A 17792-nucleotide genomic window follows, 5' to 3' on the forward strand; every position below is an offset into this window, starting at 1 on the left:
TGGGAGGCCCAGGTGGGTTGATCACCTGAGGTCAGGAGTGTGAGACCAGCCTGGTCAACATGGTGAAACCCCATCTCTACTACAAATACAAAAATGAGCTGAGCATGGTGGCGGGTACCTGACTCCATCTCAAAAAAAGAAAAAAAAAAAGAACCACATGGTGGAACATTCAGTGATGCCCTAAGTGTTTATGAATCAAACTAATTGGAATTAATCCTTTCCTTGGTACAGTGAGAAAGGTGGCTTCTGGTGTAAAGAGGCTTATGAGCTGGATTAACTTTTTTTTTTTTTTTAGATGGGTTCTCGCCCTGTTGCCCAGGCTGGGGTACAATGGTACGATCACGGCTCACTGCAGCCTCAATCACCTGGGCTCAAGCTGTTCTCCCACTTCAGCCTCCTGAGTAGCTAGGACTACAGACATGTGCCACCACTCCTTTTGTTATTATTTGTAGAGACGAGTTTTCACTCTGTTGCCCAGGCTGGTCTCAAACTCCTGGACTCAAGCGTTCCTCCTGCCTCGGCCTCCCAAAGTGCTAGGATTACAGGTGTGAGCATCGTGCCCAGCCTGGATTAACTTCTGAAGCAAGATGTTCTAACTTAGATTGCCTCATCTACTAATATGCCATTCAGAATTATAGTGAGGCTTCATGGAATAATGCATATGTAAGCAACATGTGTGCTCACAGGTTCTATACAGATATCAGGTGCTGTTTGCCTTGGAAGCTATTCTTGGTGTAAGAATAAAGCAAGCTTTTTATCTACCTAGTAAAACAAACAGCCAGACATCCTCGCCACTGAGGGAAGACCAAAGAAAACCCTCCAAAGGCACGGAGATATTTGGAGATGTTTGTTTCCCCAGACTTTCTATCTTGACCTGCACAGCCCAGCTGTTGAGGCGGTGCAGAGCAGCTGCAAGTCGGAAGGAAGTCCTTAGCTGGACCTCCAGCTCCTGTAAACACCTCTGCCTCTCAGGGATCACACAGTGGCCCTTTTTGTGCAGACATGTGGCAACTCAGCAGACCAGAGGCTCCTTAACTTGAAACAGTATAATTTTGATCTGCTTTCTCCATAGGAAGAATGTTATAATCAGAGATTCTCTTCTTTTCCAGTGGCCCAGTGTACAGCTTTTTCTCAGAATGACCATGAAGGAGTTCAGGAAATGCCACCCAAAATATAACAGTTTGGTGTGCTGATTACTTTGAACTGAGGGCACTTGGGGAACAGCAGATGTAGGCAGAGGCATTCTCTGAGTTCCCCTTATCAGCCTAAAGACAGATCCTCCAAAAGGAACTCAGTTGTCAAGAGTCTTCTCCCGGAAATCTTATCAACTGGGAAAGATTAACTTGGATCCCAAGAGGGGAGACTGGAGGTGACACCACACCCAGACAGACTGTCACCTCTTCTTCCCAGGACTGCTGTGGGACAACTTGTATTAACTGAGAGACTTTTTGTGTGCATGATGAAACCACCTTTATTCACCATATATTTCTTCACCTCACCTCCTGTAACTCATTTTGCCACCACCCCCCAGAAACCATGAACCCCCATTCTTTTCTGTAGCTCAGGATCCTATGTGAGCTTTCATCATCGGACCCCTTTGAGTCTCATGTTTTGTGGCACTCCTATGCGTACATACATAATTAAATACGATTTACCTCCTGTCACTGTTTATGTGTCAGGTTAATTCATAGCCCAGCCACAGAACTGAGAAAGGTAGAGGGAAGTCATTTTTTATTCCCTTACAATCACAGTTACCCCCATTGAATCAACTTCCCAAAGCGATTGCTATACAGTACTCATAGAAAGTTGTTTGTGTTGAATAAATCTATGAAGGTGTAAAAATTACCTATCTCCCAAACTTTAATTTGTATTCTGGGTGAGGCTGTCCATATGTGTACCAGCAGATGGGAAAGGACTTTCAGAAGAGAAATTGCATTTGAGTTAGGAGCCTGAGAGGGGTAGCAGAGCAGGAGGAGGGGCTAGGCGATGCCTGAAGCAGAAGAAGGTGTCTGATGGCTTGTTTACTGTTGCCTCTGTGGGGGCGGGAGCTGTGTGCCTGTCCTACCCATTTATTCCCAACATATTGTACCTAGTAGCAGTAGCACTCAATTACAAATGTGTTGCGTGGACTTTGTAGAGCCTGGGAGCAGCAGGAATACCCCATCGGGAGGGAGCAGGGAGCCTCTGAGTGACAAGGTTGGAGAAAGCTGAAGGAGCAGGTCAGAACATAGATACCAGAATGAGGGAAAGCTGCAAGAAGCCAGAGTTGGCAAGCATCATGAATTGCTGGCTGGTTTTTTGTTTTGTTTTGTTTTTGTTTTTGTTTTTGTTTTTGTTTTGAGACGGAGTTTCACTCTTGTTGCCCAGGCTGGAGTGCAATGGTGCGATCTCGGCTCACCGCAACCTCCGCCTCCTGGGTTCAGGCAATTCTCCTGCCTCAGCCTCCTGAGTAGCTGGGATTACAGGCATGCGCCACCATGCCCAGCTGGTTTTTTGTATTTTTAGTAGAGACGGGGTTTCACTATGTTGACCAGGATGGTCCCGATCTCTTGACCTCGTGATCCACCCACCTCGGCCTCCCAAAGTGCTGGGATTACAGGCGTGAGCCACCGCGCCCGGCCGCTGGCTGTTTTTAATCGACTATAATAAAGTCAGGAAGTAAGAAAGACCTTCTTGTACTAAATGCTGAGTGTCTCGCCAATTTTACAGGGACCTACCCAAGCATTTTATAAATATTAATAGAGTCTGACTGTGGATTGCTTGCCAGTGGCCATGCCAGGTGAGAGCAATTACTGGTCCAGTCCTGATACGTGTGAACTGTTCTGCAGTTACCAGAAAACTTGCTCAGGCCTGGGAAACTTTATGCCCCGAAGGTTGGGAAGAAGACAATGCTTGACCTTATTCTCATGCAAAGGGAGCATTTAGAAGGTCCTTAGGGTGCAGCCTGGAAACCACAGGTCACTGAGAAAGGGTGTCATGTTTGCATTCAGGAGTCTGGGGCCCTCAGAACCAGCACCAGCTGGAAGGGGAGCCCAGTTTGACTTGCTGCAGGGAACAAAATATATATCCAACTTGCTGTGAGTCAGAGTCCTGCACACTGTTCAGTGTTTGGTTGCCCACGTCCTCAGTTGCATTTCAGAGCCTCTGTTAGTTAAGTGCTGGCCTGGGAGCACAGAAAGGGTTTGGGCCAGCCCACTGGGTGTGAGCAGAATCAAAAGAAACCTTAGGCCTCTCCGTTGGGTGGGGCAGGGATGACTGAGGAATCTGAGGAAGACATAGCTACTCCAGGACTGTGTTGAAACGAACTTGTCCAGGGCTTAGCACAAGGCAAGGCCACCCTGCCCTGCCACACGCTTTATCCTCCCAGCTTCCTTACTGCTAGAGCTTCCTTATTCCTAGGGAAATCCTCTGATGACTGCCACTAGTCTTTGCATTCTCCTCTGATACTAGGGCCGCAAACTGCCTAGGGACTCTAAAAAGGGTTGGTGCCCATAGCCCCACCCAGACCCACTCAATCAAAACCTTTGGGGCTCATCGACAAGGTGTGGGGGAGGTACAGAACAGACAGGTAAACAGGGAATTGCAATTCTCTGTGCTGTACGTGACCCCTGAGGATAAAAATACCAGCAGCTGCAGTTTATGGAATGCCTTGGCCCTACATGAAACATTTGATGTGCAACAGCAAATTGAGTCCCCCCAAAAAATCCTTTGGAATGTGAAGGTTGCTGATTAGGCTGATTTCAGAATTCTGCACACAGTTAAAAGCACAATTTTATTTGTGTGTTTGACCCAACACTTCCTCTAACTGCAGAGGCTACAAGCTCTACCTAAGTCCTGGAACTCGGCCTTTGGGAATATTCGAAGTCTGGTTAAAACTCAGTGTGGAGCATCGTGTTGCCCACATGATGGATGTCCTGGAGTCTGTGGGTTGCTGGTGTTTTCTGCAGCCTTGTCGGGTCTCAGCCTTTATGGTAGAATTGCATTATGCAACTGCGGCCTCTCCAAAAGGTTGAGTCAGCCTGGGTTTGCTGCTGGCGCCATGGAGCCCTAAGACTTTGCTGAGCCCTCACATAGTGCTGGGGAGGCACACCTACTGTCCACCTGTTCTCATGAGTCATAAAACTGCCACACTGCTGCCAGGCCTGCCAGCCCTACATTTTCCTCCAGTTGCCACCCGGCTGAGAATGAACTTAGCCATATATGTCAGGGCACCAGGCAGCACTTTTCCCCCAGCCTGTCTTCCTCTTGAAATGTGCTATTGGACAACCAGTTTGTAATTCAAGGGTCAGGATGTTTCCATTGCTTTACACCAGGTGGCTAAGGAGAGAGAGCAGCAGGGCAGCCTAGAGGCCAACAGCTCAGGCCAGAGAAGAGAATCAATCCACAAACATGTGAGTAACAGGATTAGCAAGGGGCCAGGTCATCATGATGAGACCAGGGAGAGGTCAAAGGAGGGAATAATAAATAAGGTTTCATTCATTATTTCAGACTGTAGGCTACTCATGTGTCCCATTTGACATTTACTGTGGATCTGTCACCGAGAGTCTCCACTGAAAGGTTTCACTTTTTCATAAATTAAGACTTCCTTATGTGTTAGAACTTTCAAAACAATTTCACATCATGATAGTACCTAAAAATAAGCACCCTTTATTCAGAGTTCTCTAGAGGAGCTCTTCTCATTTTCTGTTGCCAGGACTTCGGTGAGCCTAAAAGTTGGGTGCAAGAACCCAAAATAAAATCAAACCTTCTGTTAAAGTAGGTAGCAGTAATATTAAACTGACATGTAATGTGCCTCCCATAGCAAATGCCCCCTTTGCCACAGGTCCCCTAACTACTACAAATGTTTATGAATTTGTTTCCTCTTCGGAAATCCTAGAAAAGCCTAGCTTTATGTCGTATGTTGGGGTCCATCGATTAAACTGCTAGTGCTGGGTTTCTGCAAACTAAAGATTTATGTAGGTGCTCAAATGGATGACAAGCTTAGATACCTAGGTCACCATTCAAATTGCTAAGGGGCATTTTAGTAGCTGTCCCCAAGAAGCTGTGATAACTGGGAAAATTTATCCATTTCCCTTGAAGTAGAACATATTGTTATGAATGTTTAAATAACTGAAAGATGCCTGTTACTTGTCTTTAAAAAGACTTCTCCTCAGATTTCAGGTAAAAACATAATTGAAGATGTCCAGCAAAACAGCAAGCACCAACAACATAGCCCAGGCAAGGAGAACTGTGCAGCAGCTAAGATTAGAAGCCTCCATTGAAAGAATAAAGGTAAGAAGCCCTGACTGGATAACATGGACTTTCTGCTCAGTTCCCCAGCTTCTTGGAGGCCAGGCCACATGTCAGAAGATAATACCATTTAATGCCGCTTGCTTCCAGAATTTTCCCAGAGCAGGCTGAGTCTCCAAATTTTAACTTCCATTTTCCTATCTAGCATGGGCCTCACTTCAAAAGCGTCTGTGTTAGCCCCTCTGTTTGTAAAAAACCCTGGACAGGATTTCCCAAGGACCTGTCCTCCCTGAATGAACACAGTCAAGTCCGTCCATCTCTGTGTTCTAAAGTGGGACAGGGGTTCCAAGTAGACTTCATAAACACCCTAGTCATTCCTCTGGAATTCAAGTGTTCTAGAGTTATCAGTGCAGCTGAGGCAGTTTTGCATAACCAGTCAACAGTCTAGGCTTCGTTTTTAGGGAAATGAAGCTTTTAAATGTGTTTGGCCCTCAGTGAGCGTTTTCTGTGCCCAGAATCAGTAATAATGCCAGCTTTAGTTGAGATCCCATAGAGAAACTGGAATGCATTTCTTAATCACCTGACTTTGAAGTCTTCTTCCTAAATCTCAAGAGAGAACTATGCAATGAGTGCCCTGGAATGTTGTGACTAGTTCTTCTTGGAAACCAAAGCAGTCGCCTGATCCATTCCTCTGGACCTGGAGATAGTCACCTGTGTTGGCAGCTTGAGGCCACCTGGGCTGTACTAGACAGGGCTTGGCTGCCCCATTGCTCATTCCTTAGGGCAAAGAGAACCTATTCTGTAGGAGGGGATCCTCTTCTATGGGATCTCCCACCCAGACTTCTGAAACAGGGCATGATAGTTTCCATGTTTAATTCACGCTGGAGTAAGGTGCTGCCTCTTCCCATGCTGGTTTTGTCTCTCTTTTTACTTCCCCAAGCCCAATCTCTTAACAGTAAATCTTGAAGCACCACAACATGGCTCCAGAGTTTTGGCTCCAAGCCCATCATTCAGTTCTTAAAGTCTGTTCTGCATTCCAATCTGTTTTTTCTTGGGTAGAAAACAAGATACAACCTTCCTTTGATTCACATACGCTTTTTCTCATCTGGCCCCCAGTTTTTTATTTTGAGACATTTCAAACCTGCAGAAGAGTTGTAACAGCAAACATTTATAAACTCGTTACCAGGATTTACCAGTTATTAACATTTGACCACATGTACTTGCTTGCACTCTCTCCCCCCCTCCTTCTGTCTGTACACACATACACAAAAAACGTATGTAATTTCTTCATTAAACTCTTGAAAATTATTTGCAGTTCAGGATTATCTCATAAGACTACCTAACACACAGTCCATTTTTGAAGAATCCAGGCCACTTATTTTGCAGAATCACCCTCACTTTGGGTGTGATCATTTACTGATTGGACCCCAGTTAAATGTTGGGCAGGAATGCTAGCTCATTAGCTGGTGGTGTGTACTCAGCATTCTCATGAAGGGATGCATGGTGCCAGTTTGTCTGATCATTGTTAAGTCGCTTGGTTAAGAAAGACCTTACCAGCCAAATTGCACCATTTTAAAGGTACCGTTTCCTTTTTTTACCTGACAAGTATCTGAGAGTGACGCTGTGAGGCTTTGATTATCTTGTTCAAATCAGTCTTCCACTTGATAGCCTAGCATTCAAATACGCTCTGAAAGTTTACAAATAAATATTTCCTTTCTTGTGTGTTTGATTTATCTCCATGTCAGGTTTCGAAGGCATCAGCGGACCTCATGTCCTACTGTGAGGAACATGCCAGGAGTGACCCTTTGCTGATAGGGATACCAACTTCAGAAAACCCTTTCAAGGATAAAAAAACTTGCATCATCTTATAGTGGAATAGAGAAACAGTTCCTCGCCTCTTCTCAACAAAGCAAATTATGAGCAGCTCCTTGGAGAGATTGAGCTTCAGCTTATTTGGTAACCACTGCTAATAACTGAAATATTCTCAACTTGGAATCATGGACTCTGAAGTCCCTATTTTCCCAGTTGTCCTTTCCTTAAAATGCCCTTTACTGATTTAATACAGAATAACAGTCTTGTTTTTCACTTGGTAATTAGGTTTTATGTTGGGTTACTGTTTAAGGAAAGTTGATCTGGGCCTTTTTAAAAACATAATTATATCATTTAAATATACAGTGGATTCCGATATGTCAGGACCTAAATTGCCTAATCACCTGTCAAATTAAAATGCCAAAATTAATTGAAATCCTAAAGCCTTTATGTCATATTCTTTATAAGGCATGAGCCAGCCAGTATAGTATACAAAGGAGGGGCGTGTTTTGTGTATATATATATGACTTTGTGTATACACATATCAAAGCTATTTTCTTATGAAAATCTCCCTCTCTCCATACCATCAGCTTCTCAGTTCCAGAAGTTATACCTTTATTTTGAGCTGTGTATAGATAGAATAAAAAATTCCTTTCAAACTTTATTGTACAAAAAGTAAAGAATATCCTAAAGACTGTATTCATTGTAATCAAATAATGCAGTCATCTCTCCTCTCTTGAAGTCTTGCTGGACCTCTTAGGCTAGGATAAACTGCACCAAGATAAACTGACAGTCCTTTGATAATATGAGACATTAATTCACAGGGACCCTTCTGGGCTTCATTGATGCTGAGTCTAGAAAAGAGGAGGAAAGTCCTGGGAGGACCTCAAGCAGCTGTGCTCCCAGGGCTCATGTTCTCTACTGGATTAGGGATAGGCACCTCTGAAATCTCCACCCTGATGATTGGCATGAAACAGAGTGAACTTGAGCCCAGCTGAGAGAGGAGCAGGAATGTGTGAAAACCAGCTGCTTTTCTTGTCCCAGCTTTGTGACTGAGCCCTCTGTCTTGCTCTCTCTGCCTTCCCTGTATCTTTCCTCTCTTACCAGAGCATCTGTTTGCAGAGGGAACGTTACCCTCCCCAGCCACACGTGTGTGGAACACAATGAGGAAAAACACATTTAAAAAAAAAAAAAAAAAAGCAAAGGTGTCAAGATGTTTAAGCTCTTTTCAGATGTCTGCAGTTTCATCCCTACCTTGTCCACACACCATCAGAGAGGCACATAGGCTACCCAAGAGAGTCTTGGATTCAGTGGTATACTCCTTGGGCCCAAGGGCTTCAGCAGCTGGGCATGGGGTTCCTTGATTTTCCTCTGGGCCCAAATGTAGCCCTCACACCCTTGGAATTTCCAGGTGTGGGGGTAGCCCCAAAAGGAGGAATCTCCTGTGGCCAATAAGGTATCTTGACTTTATCAAAGTAGAAAAGAGGGTCACTTCGGAGTCAAATCATACACAAGGCCTTTGATATTTTAATTCATTTTAAGTTCATTAAAAGTAACTACTAAGAAAAGGTTAAAAACTTCTTCTCAAAAGGGAATCGACACCAAGAAGTAATTATTTATAACAGTTTTCCCAAATTTTGTACAATCTATCCTGGAAAGTAAACCCCTTTTAAAATCAAATATCTGGGCTTTGAGTATTATGCTCATTGAGGGTGAACAAATGCATTACTATTTTTAAACTGCTCACATTTATTCAGTATTTCTCCAGGTCGCTATCTACCCAGCCTTGTGAATGACCCTCACTTTTCTAAGAAAATGTGAAAATCACAGCACTGCCCTTAGCCTTGTATCATCTGCTGCTTCATTCTGCAATATGCCCAGTTCCCAAATAAATTATAGGTGCCTGTTTAGGAGAGAGAAAGATTTTTGTCTCTCAAAGGGTAAGATTTGAAATTTACACTAAAAAGACAATTTTACATTTAATGCTTCACTTAATGAGACATTCTTTTTTTATAAGTGTATTTTTCTACTCAGTTTCAGAACACTAATCTGATTTTCACTCTGATTTTTAATGTTTCTTGAAATATTTATAATGCAGCTTCTTTCAAAACATTTTCATGAAAAATTACTTTTATTATACCATTATGTGCATGTTATTGGTAGCAGGCATAGCTTATTATTCAGTACTGAAACATGCCCTTTTACCTAAAGGTAAACAAATATGTTCAGCTATATATCTGTTAATAGGCTTATAGTGGTAAGAAATGGACTTGAGGTCCCAGGAGATTTCATTTTATTTGCCCTGGTCAGATACAATAAAGGCCATGAGTATAAATATTATGTAACTTCCTAACCAGGTAGAGGGCATGTTCATGAATATCAAATCTTTTGATGCTGGACCCAAGAGGGGAAAAACTGTAGCTAAATGTTGATTTGCTTATATGTAACTAGACGTCTATGCGAGAAAATATATGTATACATATATATGAAATGCAGAAGTCACTTTTATTTATCAGGCTTTGTTGTCTTTACAGAGCCACAGTTTAACTGTCTGCAGCAGTTGGTTTATGTTAATGATAGACAAATGCCCAGGGTGTGTTACTTTTTCCAACTCACTGTAATGATATACTTACATATATACATGCAACTTCTTAGCTTCATTTCCATGAAGCTGTTTCAATACATTCAGTATACTTTGTCCTTAATGCTGCTTCTGTTAACAGTGATCTCTTTCTTTTTTTCATTCTTATATCTTCGTTAGTTCATCATAAATCTGTCCAGTTGAGGCCTCAGGACGATGGCAAGAGTTCGTGACTCCAAAGTATTTTACAGAAACATTTTTTTAGTAAGGGAAATATTTTATATACCAGATGGTTCACAAGTGATGGGTCATACCTAATTTTTTTTCTTCTGAAAAAAGTGTTTTAAATCACTTACCTTATTAAAATGAAAAGTGCCATACTTACCTTTTAAAGGAAAGATCTGATTTTCTTTCTAATTTAGACTGTTTTTGTACTTTACTAATCTTTAAACTATCTGGAAAAAAAAAAAACCAAAACTTTATACCAATGATTTAGTAATTTTGAGGCATAGGTCAGCTTATGTAGTGGAGGATGTGCTAAATATTCTCTTCAAATGCCACCTTCTCAACCAATTTATAACTAACATAGTGTTATCTGACTAATTCCTCTGAACTTGATGTAAGATATCTATATAGGCTCCCAAAATGATTAGAGTACATGCCTCATTTCTCAGTGAAATAAACATAATACCAGAGTACATTATATTGCTTTCTTTTATGGTGGCCTGTTAATGGGGGAAAAAGTACATTAAATAGAATTTTATATATGTATGTTAAAATAGAGCACTTACCTGAAGTCAGTGGCCTGGATTGTAGCCTGGATCATTTCCCAGTCTGTCCTGTGCTGTGTGACCTTGGACAAGGCGCTTCATCTCTCTAGGCCTCCATTTATCCATTTGTAAAACAAAGGGCTGAAGTAGATGATGGCTGAGAGCCCTTCCTGTTCCCAGATGCCTTGGTCCAATGACCCTACCCCTCTGCTGGTCCTGCCAACGTGTTGGTGCTATAAGCTACTTCAGATATCAAATTGGTTTATCTATAGTGTTTGTTCATTTAATAGCTTCTAAAAGGCCTTTTTGTTATACAGTGCTTTTTTTCTAGTTTTATGGACTTGGTTACTGTAACAATGTCTTGTTTTTAGCCGTGTAACTGTAAACATGTATTCTCTTGATGTCTCAGTAAATTTGCATTTGATGTATCATTGATGAGATGTTGTTGTTTTATAATATTCTTTGGCTACTCATCTGTCCAGCATCTTATTAACCATAACACTGTGATCATTGTTTGCAAATCTGTCCTATGGAAAGAATAAAAGCATTTACTTCACAGCTAGCATGTTCACAGGTTTGAAAGAAGTTTCATTAAAAGCACCATTGCTTTCTTTACCGCGTCAGTGCCTCATTGTATCATCCTACTTGTGTTTTGCTCAATAAATAAATAAAAGATCATTTCTCTTCCTCTTTCCCTTCCTTCACTCAGTTAACATTTTCTGAGTAGTTCCTGGCAACAAGCTGGTGAGAGTCAGGCTCCTATGACACTCAAATAAGACACACACCAGCCCATGAGAAGCTCACAGTCTGAGCAAGGAGGGTGGGAATGACAGATATGTAAACTAATCATTGTAGTATCATGTGGCAAGTGCCATAACTCAGGTGAACATGGAGTGCTGTGAGAGCCCAGAGGAAAGAAGAACTAGCTCCACATAGACAAGGACCTCTGAAAAGGCATCCAAGGGAGGTGATGTTTGGGCTGAACGAGAGAAGAACAGTATGCATTGGAATGAGGTCCTGAGAGGAGACTAGAGGAGGAGAAGCCAGTGTGCAGAAGGCCCCCCCATCCCGTGCTCCTATCCTGCTTGACTGTCCTGAAACCAACAAGGGGGCTAGAGAGGCTGTTAAGGAGTGACGTAGTGACTCCAACTTGTGGAGCACTGTTTCCCATCCTGAGACCAGCTGTGGCCATGGAAACTGATAACATGGAAAGGTCATTAGACTTGTGGTGACTCATATTCACCATGTATTTGCTGAAGATGCCCTATCTCCTGCCCTTCCCCCAGGGCTGGGATTCCCACAAGATGAGGGGAGGGCAAAATAAAAAGGGTGGGAGGCAGCCAACAAGTGCCAGACTATGAACTGGGCATGCTACAGAGATAGCCCCTGCTTCTGAGAGCCAGCACTCCACACTTATAAAAGGTAGGGTCAAAACACAGTCCCTCAGCCCTTTCTAGTAAAAGACTGAAGGATTTAGATACATTGGTTTTGAAAAATAGGCAACAACCGACAAGCACTTTTTACTGCTTCTGACCAAATCACCAAGTTCTTGTAACTCTCGGTGGAAGATCACTGTGTTGGGGATGACGGATGAGATTAGGTAGCGGTGAGTTTAAAAGGTGGGAAGAGAGAGGGTAATGAAGCTGAAAGAGGCAGGTGAGATGTTTACTACCTTCACATGGACAAGAGACCCAGGCCTGTGGGTGGTGATGGGAGCTCAGTGTGGAGATGCATGTCACAGGGCCTTCTACCTATTCTGGATATGTGCTATGATCAGTTTTTCACTGGTAGGAGGGTCAGGTACACATAAACACATGGATGTTCGCTAAACCTTTTTACTTGGGGCTCTTGAAGTCTTATTTGGGGCTAGGCAGACCATCTTTTGAATATTTGTCCCTCACTCTCTACGCCAGGTTTATAGTCTCGGCTTAGGACTCTGAGCATGTTTGTGGAGCCTGGTCCCACCATCAGCTCCAGCTGTCTTTGCACAGCCTGGCATGACTAGGGCCTTGTGTTTGTTTTCAAAGCATGGCCATACTTGCTACTGTACCCCTTTACCACTGTGGGTGGCAAATAACCTTTGCCTTCAGATGAACCCTCTTGTCACCCTAATTACTTTCTCCTGTCTGAGTCATTCAAATCCATGAAGGTTGTTTAACTTTAGGCCAGCCATAAGCAAAACGTGCAATTAGTCTAAGGAACTCTCACCTCAATCACCCATTTTTTCAAAAAATTTTTCTGCCCTGGAGGAAAATACAGTCCAAGTAAATGTATGCTAATGTGCAAATGACTTAATATATCGGTCTGTGGGGGACCACTGGCACTGTCAAATACAACTCTGGAGAGAGTGACACTTAGCACAAAGAAATGGAAGTTCATAGTAAAGTTAAGGCATTGAGAATTAATTTTACATATGAAGCATTCCTTTACCCTCTTAATCCTCCTAGACAATCTATTCAATGATGAAAGCAATTAATTGAAATGGTTGACATCCATAATGGGAAGATGCCAGGTTTGGAAGTCCAAGAAATTTGCAGCTGAGACATCTATATGCACATTGCTACCTTTTTTTTTCTTTTTTCTTTTTTTTTTTTTCTGAGACAGAGTCTCACTCTGTTGTGCTGTGGTGTGATCTCGGCTCACTGCAACCTCTGCCTCCCAGGTTTGAGCAATTTTCCTGCCTCAGCCTCCTGAATAGCTGGAACCACAGGTGTGTACCACCATGCCCCACTAATTTTGGTATTTTTAGTAGAGACAGGGTTTTGCCATGTTAGGCTGGTCTCAAACTCCTGACCTCAGGAGATCCACCCGCCTTAGCATCCCAAAGTGCTGGGATTACAGGCATGAGCCACTGCGCCCAGCCTCACATAGCCACTTCTGATCTCTAGAGCCAACCACACCCAACCTTCCACACACACACCCTGCTTAGTGATAGAAGGGAAGGTGTCATCCACTAAAATACCTTGAATATGGTCCCAACAGAAGACATTCACCAACCACGTGACATCGCAAAGGCACTATGGATCCATAAGTTTGTGTACTAGGGCAAGCCTAAAGCAGTCACTCCTGAACAAACGTGGCAGTGCTACCTTCTCTGAGCCAGGCACTAAAAGACTTGGTCATTAATGTCCCCGACCTTAGGTAAAGGTTGGCATGTGAGATTTAGGTAGTGCACATGTTAATTTTTTAACATTTTACTAATTGTGTAGTTGAATATGTATTAGGAAAACCAAACGAGCACAAGTTGTGATACAAAGTTTCCTTCTAAAATAGAGTTAAATAAAAAACGAATTTATGTATTTTTAAATGTAAGTATGTAATAGCACACCTTTGATTTGGATATGGAAAAAATTGTAATGAAACCCTTCAATACAAGCAAGTAAAAACACAAGTGTCCCCTTTGGGAATCATGCTCCAAGAATCACCCATGTAAAGCAGACAGGTTCACATTTCTACTCTTAACCTTGAAACATTTTCCCATGGCCGATGCGCTACAAATGCTTTGTTCTAAATATTTGAGATCTGACATTGGTGATGTATGTACCTTTCAACATTGTCTATGCAACATCTGTCAACATTTATAGACACCTGTGCAAGGCAATGAGGAACACTGAACTCCACACACTAGGCTGGCCGCTTTGCATGTGTTCTCTCGTTTAGACCTCAAAACAACTCTTTAAAGGAAAGTAGATGTGATTTAACCCTATCTTACGAATGAGGAAACTGAGGCTCAGAGAAGTTAAGAAAATTGTGCTGGATCTTATAAAAGGGTGGGTCCTAAGTACATACACCCAAGCAGATTCTATGGCCCATGGACTATCTTGATATTTATAGTATGGTTTGAATAAGGCTAAAAAAAAAAAAAAAAGACAATAACTTTGGGAATTGTTAAATTAAGTAAAAGGTAAGGTAAACAAATAATGGACAAAAGTCCATTAGTAATCATGAGTGTAATATCCTGGGTCTTAAGAATAAACAGTGCTATATGGACCAATGGAACAGAACAGAGGCCTCGGAGGCAACGCCACACATGTACAACCATCTGATCTTTGACAAACCTGACAAAAACAAGAAATGGGGAAAGGGTGGTGGGGATGTTGATTTTTTTCTGAGACAGAATCTTGCTCTGTTGCCCAGCCTGGAGTGCAGTGGCAAGATCTTGGCTCACTGCAACCTCTGCATTCCAGGTTCAAGCAATTCTTCTGCCTCAGCCTCCCAAGTAGCTGGGATTCCAGGCATACACCACCAAGCCCAGCTAATTGTTGTATCTTTAGTAGAGACAGGGTTTCACCATGTTGGCCAGGATAGTCTCGAACTCCTGACCTCAGGTGATCCACCTGCCTTGTTCTCCCAAAGTGCTAAGATTACACATATGAGCCACCGCACCTGGCCTGGATCTGTTAATTCATTTAATTCTCACAACAAATCCAGGAGATAGCTACCCCTATTATTCCTACGTTACAGGTGAGGAAATAGAAGCCTGGGGAGATCCAAAAGTGTATTGGATATGCTTTCAGAATACCATTTTTTTAGGGTAGCCAGTGTGATGTAAAAGAAAGAATACATATCTTGGAATCAGGAAATGTATGTTCTGGACTGATTACTAATCATTTACTGTGCAACCTTAGGACATTTATGACCTCTGATCCCATTTTCTCATTAATTAAAAAAAAAAGATTTAGGCTAGGTAATTTCTAACATTTCCTCTAGCTTTAAATTTTATATAAATCTGTAAATCTGAGAGGAGAGCAACCCTCTTGCCATCTCCACCCCAAGTCATTTTACATTTTCCTCCTTGAATTGAAAATCAGGAGAAGAACCAAAGTCTAGGGTATGGAGGACACGTGGGTTTGTTACATATAATTATAGGTGTTTAAAAGATACTTAATCACCTCCTGATACTTCAGCTACTGGTTCATCAACAGGACTACAAAGAATTTTAAAGAAAAATGAATTCTAGAAATGCATTTTGAATACTGACAGCCTGCCACTCATAGAATTAAGTGTGCAAAGTTCAACAAACAAACTGTATGAGATCATAAAAACATATGACATCATAAAACGTAACTACAGAAAGAAAAATAGTCCACTCAAACAGTAAATATAAATGATAATGCATTTGGTTTATAGAAACAGAAAAAAGAGAAATGTATTTATTTGTAGAGCTCCTGCTAGCACTATGGCAGGTATGTCTTAGGATAAACCCAGAAAATACAAGGGTCTCCCAGGATAGTGGGAGTGCGGGTAATGGGGGTGTGGGCAGTAGAAGATAAACAGATAAATTGCTATGCAATATGGTAAATGTTATTATAAGAAACTGTTCTGCCTGAATGAGTCAGAAAAGATGTAACAGAAGAGATAATATATTAGTTGGACTTTGAAGGATGAGTAAGAGTTTGCTGGTAAAGAATAGGGAAAGGATATTCTCAGCAGTGAAAACAGTGTGTGCAAAAGCCCCAGGATCTAAGGAAGCCTGGAGTGTCGGAGCAGCAGGAATCTTTGCAACAAAAGTATGAGAAGGAGAATGTGGACGAGGCTGGGAAGGAAGGTTGGGTCAAATAATCAAAGGCCAAGAGTTTGTATTGAATTATATGGGGGGGAAGGGTAGTTGGTAAGAGGTTTTTAAGCATGGTCTTCATATGAAGATAATTAGAATGAACAAGGATAATAAACTAGTGAAGAAAAACTGAAGGTTGTGTTTCTAATCTCTGTGGGGAGTGGGGAGTGGAGAGTGGGGTGGTATTCACTATTCTTTTATTAATACTTCAACTCCTTTTTATTCCAAATCCTTATCACCCTGCTCCAATCCCACCCCCTATTTGCCTCCCCTGTGATGTTTCTACCTCTTCAGCCTGCCTTTCTCCACTCCCTTCCTTAAACACTTAATCCGCTAGCAAACAGCACAGAGCCCCACACCTGCCACACCCCTCACCCTTGATAAGTTCCTAAATGCACTTCAAGACTCACATCAAGCATCACCCTCTCCTGGAAGGCTTCCCGACTACCCCCTACACACATACACACACACACACACACACACGCACGCACACACTGTGCATACCCATGCTTGCCATAGCACCACACTGACTTGAAAATTAGCTGTGTCTGTCAGCTTCCTGTAGTTCCTATAGTAAGCTGCAGGTAGAAACTGTGCCATAATCATCTTTATGGAGAAAGCTCTAGGACAGTACTTGATACGCAGTACTTATGTTCTCAAGACCTTGATTTTGAACAGAAACTGTTGACTGTAGCCTAAATGAGAGATAAAGAACTAAATTAAGTTAATGGAAATAGAGAGGGGAAACTAAATTAGTGAAAATTAACATAATTTAATTGGATGGTGTCTTGCTGAATTCAGTTACGTTGGGCGATGTAGTTTACTGGGTGGTTTCTTTTTTACTTAGATAACTAATTTACAAACAGAACAATATAAATATTAATGGAATACAAAAATGCATAGAAAATTACCAACCCATGTAAGATGCAATTATTATTAGCTTACATATATTGAGTGCTTCCAGGAACTGAGCTAGGTGCTTTCTATGTATTGTTTCCTTAAATTTTCACCATAACCCAATGATAAAAGCCTTGTTTATTTCCCCCATTTTGCAGGACAAATAACTGAGGCTTAGAGAAGTTATACTAACTTTCCCAAGTTCTAGCTAGGAGCCAGGATTCAAGCTCAGATCTTTCTGCCTCTAAGAGTCCACTGTCTTTCTTCTTCTTCTTCTTCTTTTCCCTTCTTTTCTTTCTTATAAAAATACAGTCTCACTATGTTGCCCAAGCTGATCTCAAACTCCTAGCCTCAAACAAGCCTCCCAGCTAAGCCTCCCAAAGTGCTGGTATTACAGGCTAGTATTAACACAGTGGCCTGGGTTGGCGGCCACTGTCTTAACTGCTGTGCTCTTGTTCATACCTTTTGCTAGCCCTGTCCTTCACAGCTATATAAAGAAGCAAAATCAAATCTGGAGACTTCTCCAGGTGACCCATTTCTTGCTGAGTGCTTCTTTCGATGATGGTAAGATGATTACAATATGGTGATATAATAATGTAAGTGATAATACTAAGAAAGTTTGCTGCTTTTCTGTATAAATTTTCTCAGACCATTGTAGAAAAGGTGTTAGCATAAAAGCATACAGGGACACAAAGATCACCTTTCCAATGATGCTTAGAACTTTCCCAGTTCTAAGATGAAAGAAGACAATACTTAGAATTCTCCCTTGCCTGCATTTTGTCTCCTTTAGCTTTCCCAAGGCTCTGCCCCACTTATTGGATAAGTAAAAGATTAGATTTGATTAGTTTCATCCTTCCCCAGGCTAATCTCTGCTGTCTGGTTGGCCTCCTTGAGAGACTGACCTAGCACAAAGAGGACTGAATTCACGGTAAAATTCTGATTCTTCCAT

At 42.0% G+C, this 17792-nt stretch overlaps 1 protein-coding gene across 2 annotated transcripts in view; it reads left to right on the forward strand.

Moving 5' to 3' along the window:
• Window positions 1-11005, forward strand: part of GNG12 (G protein subunit gamma 12) — a 133739-nt gene extending 122734 nt beyond the window's left edge. For both annotated transcript variants that reach the window (XM_032296634.1, XM_032296635.1), the window contains exons 3-4: window positions 5154-5271; window positions 6975-11005. In XM_032296634.1, coding sequence (XP_032152525.1) covers window positions 5179-5271; window positions 6975-7100 — 219 coding nt within the window. In that variant the 5' untranslated portion in view covers window positions 5154-5178 and the 3' untranslated portion in view covers window positions 7101-11005. The remainder of the gene's footprint in view (window positions 1-5153; window positions 5272-6974) is intronic.
• The last annotated feature ends 6787 nt before the right edge of the window (window positions 11006-17792 follow it).

The sequence above is a fragment of the Sapajus apella genome, unplaced genomic scaffold, assembly GCF_009761245.1.
Source record: "Sapajus apella isolate SASKATOON/1434 unplaced genomic scaffold, GSC_monkey_1.0 scaffold36, whole genome shotgun sequence".
Lineage (NCBI taxonomy): Eukaryota > Metazoa > Chordata > Mammalia > Primates > Cebidae > Sapajus > Sapajus apella.